Here is a 9,915-nt window from a genome sequence, read left to right as displayed (position 1 = left end):
AATCTTCTGTCATTCGTCTTGGAGACCCTGAGCATCATCTGTGTCCATACTGGAGGATGAGTCACTGACCATTCTGACCAGACTCTTTGTTTCCATATAGATAGTTATCCTGTCTCTGTTATTGTGTGTTTAGAATTTTTGCTAAAGCTGTGGAGACTGATGTTGAGAGATCTCTGGTCTGCACAGGCAAAGCTTGACTTAGATTGGTATCACTAGCATCCCAATTAGTTTCACCTGGCTTCTTCTGGATAAGGCCTATTCTAATTTCTTTTTCATTAAAAACTTGTGGAAGTATTGTGTTTCATCTCAGCTGAAGCTGGGATTCCTTGAATTTTCAGATTTCTGTGAAACATGGAAACTGTTTTATCAGCCATATTGAAACAGAGAAAATTGTATTATGAGGTGACTAATATAGTGGAAATAGCTTTTGTACAGCTCCTTTCTCTTTCTTTTCAATGTAGATACGGTGTTGGCAAATGGATTAGAAAGCCAGAATGCAGGAATATAAACAGAACATGGTGTGACCTCTCCAGTGAGACCTCTGACTACGAAGAACAATACTATGCAAGTGTTAAAGCATTCCTAAATGGGGCATGCTCTGACTGGATGGAGACCACACGATTCAACCCTCTAACAGACAGTAAGGAGAGCTAAGTACATAGCCAGATGTTCGATGGCCTTGATTAACAATGTGTGCTCAGACTGCACATGCCTTCACAGTGTATAATATTTTAATTTAGCATGAAGTTGCATTTTTTTCAGTTGTTTCACATTTATTCTTATATTCTGCTTTTGACAGAAGTAATTGAAATAATAAAATCAGAATTTGGAGATATAGATATATATATATAGTCTGGTATATTCTTTTTAATGCTATGGTAAAGCCTTACTCAAGGCAAATAAAATGCGTGGCACATTGACAGTATAAATGACTCTGATTTTGAAAAGGCTTTATCAAACCAATCAGCAAGCATACTCTAGAGCCCAATATTTCTTATCTGTGCCAGATAATCTAAGAACATATTGGCAATTCGGCCTATTTTAGTAAATTGAGTTTCAAGGTTGTTTATCCTGTAAAGTCCCAGGGATTCCTTGGCAAAATTCCAAGTCAATGTTCACTTTCTTACTGTAAAAATCCTCTTAGTTATCTGATCAAATAGTTTTCTACCAATATAAATAAATTTTTCAAAGCTCTACTTAGACTCCTCTAATTATTGCAAAAATGTAATATGATCAATTTGATTAAACTGGTCAAACCAGTGTGCCTCTGCTGAATTTGACTGCTTTTTGTACATGTTCATTTTTCCAGCTAAAATAGATCCACCTGTGGTAAGTGTATCTTCTACTGACAGATCTATTTCAATCGTTTTGACTGCTCCTGAGAAGTGGAAGAGAAGTCCTGAGGAAGAATCCATATCTCTGCTCCAAGTGTTCCCTGGCCTACAGTACAATGTGTCTGTCCTCAACAAAAAAACAAAGAAGCGGGTAAGCTTTGACAAGGCTGTGGGACTGCTGCTGTTAAATCAGTGCTCTGTGCTTCTTGAAATGCCAAGATTAGCAAACGTGTAGTAGACAAATGTGGTTTGGTGGTTTGGTTGGTTGTGTTTGTTTGTTTGGCTGGTTGTTGACTTTTTTTTCACAAAGGTGCAGGAAATATAGCAATAACTTTACTTTGGACTCCAAGGTCTACATAAATTCTGTTATCCTAAGGCTCCTGACTTTTCCAGAACATCCCAGTTTGAAATATTTTGTGGAACCATACCATGTGCCTGTCATGGGTGTGTGTGAGAAAAGGGCTGGAGTGATGCAATATCACCACAGGAATGTGAGCCAGTACTGGCCAATGGTCCTGCTGCATATGAAGCACGAAATTGTTCAGTGTGATACAAGAATTTTTGATTGGAAGAGAAAATAATCAGAGGGAAAGTGACTTAACAAGTAACTTGAATGTTAATTGCATTTGGAGGAAAAGGATGCAGCTGGCAGCTCTTAGAGTATCAACCTTTCTAGATAATGTGTATATTCATGACCTTTCTGTAGCTCAGGAGTTAAAGGGGGGAAAATATTTTTAATGTCTTCCAGTGGTTCTTCTCCATCAGCAACAACACCTTGGTTGTGCCCTGGTTAGAACCTGGAACAGCTTATTGTGTCAGTGCACGGATACATGTCCCCACACCAGTTTTGGACAGTGGCTTTTCCAAAGAACAGTGCATTACTACACTGAAAGGTATGTATGAGGTCTCAAAATAAAAAAAAAAAGAAGATGGAAGTTAGAAAATAACATGGTTTGTGACTTTTTTATGTATCCATTTTGAGAGTGATAATTAGCATGGTTTTTCCCTTCTCTGTGCACTTGTACCAATGAAAACTTTGCCTCTGATAAAGCATAGCTGGGACTGACTGGAAGGTACATCAGTACCTCTGAAGAAAATTACCTGCATTCTTTGAGTTTTGATGTATGGAGAATATTTTTCCTCCTTGAATATGGTTTGGGGGTAGCAGAGCTGGGTCATTCTGAAGTTAGCAACAGGAGAACCTAAGGGATATGTTGTTACTTCTTTATAGAATTTAATTTATCATTTAGACAATAATAATAATTGTCCTGTAGCTCAAATGTAGAATTTTTTTCATTTTCTGCAAATTCCTTGTTTATCTAAAACCATTTGCATTCTGTATCCAAAATGCAGTGGGGTGGATGCACACATTACTGCTCACATACCTTAACAAGTTGTTTGTTACAATGAAAACTTTTGTTTTATTAACAGATAAAACAGAAGATGAGACTATAACAATCACATTTGCATTTATTATGCCTACCATGCTGGCTCTCCTTTTTACTTCTGTGGCGTGCTATTGGGTGCACAAGTATATCCACATCCACAAACAAAAACATCCAACAAACCTGGTAAGTGTCTTCTGTTGCAGGAGGTCACTGCCAACCTCGGCACCCCAGCAGAGCTATGTGTTTTCCAGGGTTCCAAGCAGGCTTGGAGGAACCTGTGGCTAGCTCCAAATAAAAGCTCTAGTTGCCACTGAGATCAAGAGCAGAAAGCCACATCAAGGGTTATTAAATGCAAGAAAAACAGAGTAATAACTCAAGTTTGCAATGATCAGAACAGAGCTGTTGGTTTTGGAAAAGTCATTGCCTTAAGCAAGGTCTGAGGTGCACTAGGTCTGTCAGGGTGTCAGAACTCTGTAAATTTATCTAAGATGAAGCACTGTGTAAAGTGGGCAAAAGTTATTAATTTGTTGAATTCAGAAACAAGAAGGGAAGGCAATTAAGCAGTACAGAAACACCATGATGTCTACTTGGACTATTACTGGGTATTACCAGATTTTTCCACTTAATTGTGATTGTGAAGGATTTAGCACATATGCATCATACAGGTAATTTAACCTGGATTTCTAGAATACTTTGGAATACTGTACCATTTCCTAACACCCAAAAATGTATAAACACGTTCTGTTATTTAGACAGCCCAAATACACTTTTTGCAAAAAAATGTTCTCAAATTTCTTAGTGCTGCAAAATTTGTTGATTTTTAGATAGAATACTTGAAGTCTATGAAATGTTACTGGTTTCCAGCTCATGAGCTCAATAGAACTTTCTCACAGGTATCTTTAAGCAAGTTGCTCAACCATAAACATGCAATTATAATAATGAATGCAGACTTCAATGTTAATCCAATCTGCGTGACACCGTGGGATGGGAGATACAAGGGAGTTGGTTTCAACATGCTGATCTTGCCGAGGAAGATTAGAGAAGTGCAGAGGTGACAGGAGAAATCTTCACAGAGGGACTGTGAGTTCAGAAGGGCTCAGAAGGATTGGAGCAGCCACTGCTGCAGTGTGTTCAGATGTGCACAGATATACCTCCTGCACTTGAGGAGGCACTGGTTGTATTACAGCACCGTGGAATCACAGAGTGGTTTGGGTTTGTAGGGGCCTTCAAAGGTATCTAGTTCAACCATTCTGACATGGGCGAGGACATCTGCCCCTAGATCAGGTTGCTTAAAGCTCCATCCAACCTGCCTTTGAGCACTTACGGGGCATCCACAGCTTCTTGGGAAACATATTCCAGTGCCTCACCACAGTCACAGTAAAGAATTAATTCCTTATATTCAGTCTAAATGAACCCTCTTTCATTTAAAAACTATTGTCCCTTGTAACTACAGGCCTTAGTAAAAAGATCTCTTTCTGTCTTGTAGTTTATGTTTTGTTCCTGGGATGCAGGTCAGGGTATGAGGAGATAGCTTGGTCTCTTGGGGACCTAACAGGACACAGCTCTTTAGAGTCCAAGAGCATGAAGGGCTACTTAGTGAAAAATTCCCAATCAGTATCAGACTAAACTCCTAACTCCAGGAGTTTTCTTCTCTAATAAAAATGTAATTTGAATGTTGGGAATTTTTTAATGTTCATTGCACTTTTTAATGACCATCATGGAGCTTCAGTTTGATTTCTCCACCCCTGGATTCAGTCAATGTTAAGGGAACAAGTGAATATAGACCTGGTATTTTAATGATGCTCCCTGGCTTTCCCAACATACAGACTGTTCCACATGGGCATCCTTTGTGGCAGGGGGGTCATGGAATAAACTGTTTGGTCCAGCATTTCTGACCTGTGCGACCTTTCAGATGTACCTACTTGGTACATCGATTAGTGGTCTTAGTCTTCTATTCAAGCTTGAAAGCACTGAAATGCAACTTCTGGTTGTTTTTCCTATTCACTCCACCAGTGTCCACACAATGTTGATTCCTGTCAAAAAATTTACTCATTTCAGAAAGATCCCTATGGTTTAATCTGATGATTTTGCACAGATTCATAAAAGCAGCCTGTGGCAGACTGCGCAGTGTAGGCTCTGTACACTGTGCTTCAGCCTGATGTGTAGCTAGCTCCCTCTCTGAAAGGAAACCTGGTATTATTTTATTCTCTGTAAGTTGTACATGAACATGTTACCTGACACAGATTGTGGGAACTGGTTGTGACTACATTTTCTCTTCACTGGTTAAAAGGAGTGGAATGGATTCAGTAATCCTTGGTCCAAGAACAAAGACTGATGTTTTCTCCAAAGTCATGAGAGTTTATGCTGGTTTGGAAACAAAACCTGTATTTGACAGAATTGCTCTAACCATTATTTTGACATGTGGAAGAGGAGGAAAGGGCTATAAAAACTGATCATAATATAGTTTTACATTAGGTAGAATAAAAAAAGGAGACCATATTGACGCTCTTGAATGTTTATATTATGAACTTTCTTCTTTCCTAAGTTGAAATAACCTCCTAATAAGATCTAACCTAGCACTATATTTTAAAAATATAAGGTAGTATAAGAAGCAGCAAGATGGTGTTTTTATTATACTTCACTCAAAATATTTCTTACTTTCCAGGTGTGGCAGTACACTGACAAATGCAAGGAATGGGTTTTCATACCAAGTGAAAAAATAGTGCTCAACCTTATCACTGTTGATGGGGATGACTGTGAGGAATCCAGACGTCTGTCGGAAAGGCAAAGTCCCCGTTATAACACTGTTTACAATGACACTGAAGGGAGGGATTTGCCTTCTGAACAGGTGCTGAAAGCAAAATACTTGCTTGATTTTTCATGTGAAGAGATTTCACTCAAAGAATATACTTTAGTGGAAGGGAACCAGACTGGAAACTGGGCATCTCATGGCCGGTCTGGAACACAGAATACTTGGAGAGATAAAAATGCAGAGGTTGTAGAGTATGAGCATGATGTAAGGACTGAGGACTTCGGTCCTGGTCAGAAGCTTCAAGAGGAGTTTTCTGCCCCTGGGGGGCTACAGGGTGAGCCACAGGTTGCTTTGGGGGACTTGGTTGATGTGGAAACAGGACAGCCGTATTCCCCTCAGCTAGAGATACAAGTAGCACACCTTTGTTTGGGACAGAAAACAGAGGAACTTGATTTGAAGGTGGTTGACGCAGCAGATGAATTGCCAAGTGAGACCCATATTGACTTCATGGACCTGGATACTGAAAAGTCTGGGCAGACATCCTATCATCAGCTGGAAAAACCCACACAGGGCCTCACAGAGAAAGAAGGTGTGCAGACCATATTAGTTGACTGGGATCCTGACTGTGGAAGACTATATATTCCCACTTTGTCCAGTGTTGAAAATCACATGTGTGAAGGAATATTCAAGTATGATGATCCCAACCAAGATGGAATTTTGCTCAGACTTTATGACAAAGGGGTATCTGGTGAATCACCTGAGGACCAAGAAATGTATCTCCTGCAGTTCAAGGAACAGTGGGGACTTCATGTAGAAATGGAAGACTGAAAGTAATTTTCCAAAATATTCAAAAGTGCAAAATCTTGTTTATTTTGCTAAAGAGAGTGATAGGCTCAGGGGAACAGGCATGTCTTAATGTTTTGAAGTTTTTGGAACCATCACAGTTTAACAATTTATTCATTAAATGTTATTTATAACAGTCTCCAGATGTGATATAAATGATTATGACATTAATCATACACCTCTTGTGTAAAATATGATTGTTGTGAGGTTATAATCTTTTTTTTTAAATAAATAAAAAGAAAAAATATTTTAAAATAAATATTTTTACAGAGAATGCTCTCACCTTGCAATTCCTGCGAAAACAAATTACCAGCACTTGAAAGCAGTTACTTTTAGGGGGGAAAAAAAACAACCAAACAAAAAAATTGGAAAAAAATGTAGGGCAAAGGGGTTCAGTGAAATGCCTGTAATCATGCTGGCTGCACCATGTTGTGCCCAGCCTTAGGCACAGGCAGCTGAGCTCATGTCCTGCAAGTGTCTGCTCCTCTCCGTGGCAGGAGCAGCTCAGATGTTGGCGATGGAGAGAGAGGGGGATCAGAACCCGATTTTATTGTGGGATACAAACACTTATATACTATTTCAGGGAGACTAGTGATGTCTGCTGCAATGATTAGGTTAAAATCACATACACAAACATACGCATATAACAACATCTTTTGCTTGCAGAGCTTGATGGGATTTTCTTTTTCCAGTAAACCCATTTGATCTTCTTGCAATCTAGGTCTAATTTTCAAAGTTCTGTTTGCTTTTGCCAAGGCATCCTCAAATCTCAAGATCAAATCTCCTATGTTAACTAGGTCCAAAGTCCATCATCTGTCTTGTGTCCCCCAGCATTCCAACACTCGGAGGGAGCGGTCTGCCCCAGACACACCATTGCTTCAGCCACTCCACACTGCTGGGCCACACCAACCAAGTGCTCCTGAGGGCTTCCTTTTATTGCCTGCTGTCCTCATCAGCACTTCTGATGAAAGTTCACTTTTTCTTCATGTCATGTAATATTTAGGATAGCAAAATTACAGAGGATTCTATAAATTACTTAGTAGAGTAGACGGCATTTTCCTTTTCAAAACTTGTCCCTTTTTCACTTACTGAATCTTTTTTTTCCCTCCCAGTACACCAAAAGACCTCATGGTAATTATTTGTTTGATTTTGAACAGGATAAGCAAAAAGCAAAAAAATTCTGTACACTTTCAAACTAGTGTGTGGTTAGGTGTTTTTTAAAAGAAAGACCTTTACCTAAATGTTTTTTTCTGAGCTGTTGTTGTTGCATGCCCTTAGCATTCTCTGTGACTGTTCATCCTCTGATTTTTTCAGTTGTAGTCATAGACTTTAAAACCAGAAATTGCATTAGAATAGTTCTATTTTTTCAAATTTCAGGATGACAATATGCTGATGACTCCTTATCAGGAGGTAAAAAATTGTCCTCAGCTCATTTTATAATAAAAGTACAGATCATGCAGCAGTGTTACACCTAGCTTACATAAACACCTTTGTTCATCAGGAGGATTACAGAGAGTTATAGCTTAGTGTAAAAGAAGAAAATAGTTGGGAGATGTGAATTTTTTTTTTGCTACCAAAAAATCAGCAATCCAAAATCTTTCTCAGTATTTCCTAAAGATTTCTTAACTAACCTCTTTGTGCATGATCTTGTAATTTTCTTTTGCAGTGTGGGGCCTCTAATTCATGGGCAGGAAACAATTAATTGTTTTTTTTTTTTCCCAGTAGCCCATTGAATTTTATCCAGGTACTACTGTCCTAAGACCAATCACTTGTGTTTATGCACATCATGTCCATACATATGGACAGATAAGGATGGTTCAGCTCTGTAAATATTTTGGTGTAGGTCAACCAACATTCCTTGAAGAGGAAGGTATCCCTTGTTTTGGGTGTGTATTTCCCCTGGCCTTATTTGCCAGCTGCTGTGTCTGCTGCTGCTTTTTCTGTTAGGTGAGCAAGCCTTGCACCAGCAGTTAAGGATAACTACTTGTAAGGATATTTAACCTACCATAATCAAGTAATTGCTTATTAAAATTTGAAAACTTGGTTACTTATCCATAGAATCTCACTTCATTAATTTTTTTTTTGTGGTTGTAATCTTTCAGTGCATCTTATCCTATTTTGTTTTGGCTTTTTGCTTTTTGGTTGGTTTGTTGGGTTTTGTTTCGTTGGTCGGGGTGGGGTTTTTTTTGTTTTGCCTTTTTTTTTTGTCTTACTTTACTTTTCAGTAACAATTAGGTTGTATAGCATTTATTTGCTCTAGTACTTGAAAAGGCACCACCTTCCTAGTTAACAGTACTTGTGATTAAAATACAATATGCTGAGATTCTTGCAATAATTTTCATGATAAATTTATGCTTAGGAATAGTGGTTAATTTTTGCACTAAAATATTTGTGATAGAAATTTGCAGCACTTTCAGTGTTACATCCTTTTGATGCGAATTTGCATTAAATTCAGAACTGATACTAGATTATGCAAACAAGTCCTTCATATTTATAAGATACACTTTGAAATTTTTCTCAGAATGATCACAGCAAAAGAAAAAAGCACTGATGGAAAAGATGTTAATGAAGATAAAAACTTTCTTTTATATGCAAAAGAATTTTTCAAGTTAGCTAGTCAAGTTCTGGAATTGATGAAGCAGACATAATAGTGCATATTTCCATCTGTATAGTGCCAGTAAATTGTTGATGGCCTTTTTAACATCCTCAAAGTTACACATATTTTTCCTTAAAATCTTCTAATTATGTTAACCAAATGAAGCTGATCAGACATGGTACTTTCAGCAAAGCAGCCAGCAAGGAGCAAAATTCTGCCATGTAGATTTGTAAAATAGTAGAGGGAAGAGCCAAGCAGTAAGAGAGCTGACATGTTCCTACTCTTACTGCACTTTATTAAACTTTGCTTAGCCACATTTAGTAGACTTAATGCAGCCAAAAGCAAGATCATAATCTAGAATCATACACCTAGATTACATATTATACTGAAACACAAGATTACCTGGAGCTGGGAAATCAGCAATTTTGAAAATTTTATGGGAGAGAAATAGAATGAGGAAGCTGTTTGTTGAGGACAATAGGATGTATATTTCTTGGTTGTGAAGGCAATAAAACCAGACCTTTAGCTGTATTTACAGGCCTGATGTGACTACTACTGGAAAAACTGTCTCTGGCTTGCAATATAAGTCATGAAGATGAAAGGCAAATGCTAGTCTAAAAGGCCAAAGCAATACACTTCAGAGGTTGAAAAACAGGAAGCCTAGTTATCAAAGTGAGATCTAATGGTGATGAAACTGATAGCTAGGTGTGGGCACGCACAGTTTTGGAAAAGTAACTATAATTGTAAGTGTGGTTTTGCTGCCTACTGCTGAGGCAGAGTGACAGGGGTATTGAAGGAGAGACTGAAACAGAGCTGAGCGCAAGATATATCTGTGATCTGACATACAGCAGCCCTGGAGAAGGCACCGCAGAATGAGAATGACCAGATGGAAAAGTCCAAATGCATGAGGGAAACATGCAGCATGAGTCCCATGTCTGGTGAGGCAAGGACTGCGGACAAAGTGCCCACCCGGGGGGCATGAGGTTAGCCGGGTGAGGGATC

The 9,915-nt window shown here is 38.6% G+C and overlaps 1 protein-coding gene across 1 annotated transcript in view; it reads left to right on the top strand.

Moving 5' to 3' along the window:
* The window catches only part of IL20RA (interleukin 20 receptor subunit alpha), an 8,786-nt gene extending 2,201 nt beyond the window's left edge, over positions 1 to 6,585 (top strand). The window contains exons 2-6 of the mRNA XM_005420083.2: positions 462 to 640; positions 1,310 to 1,485; positions 2,083 to 2,227; positions 2,766 to 2,905; positions 5,388 to 6,585. Of these exons, the coding sequence (XP_005420140.1) occupies positions 462 to 640; positions 1,310 to 1,485; positions 2,083 to 2,227; positions 2,766 to 2,905; positions 5,388 to 6,302 (1,555 nt within the window). The 3' untranslated portion in view covers positions 6,303 to 6,585. The remainder of the gene's footprint in view (positions 1 to 461; positions 641 to 1,309; positions 1,486 to 2,082; positions 2,228 to 2,765; positions 2,906 to 5,387) is intronic.
* The last annotated feature ends 3,330 nt before the right edge of the window (positions 6,586 to 9,915 follow it).

Source organism: Geospiza fortis, unplaced genomic scaffold (genome assembly GCF_000277835.1).
Source record: "Geospiza fortis unplaced genomic scaffold, GeoFor_1.0 scaffold162, whole genome shotgun sequence".
Lineage (NCBI taxonomy): Eukaryota > Metazoa > Chordata > Aves > Passeriformes > Thraupidae > Geospiza > Geospiza fortis.
The sequence above is the reverse complement of the archived record's forward strand: the minus strand, read 5'-3'. Positions and strand labels throughout refer to the sequence as shown.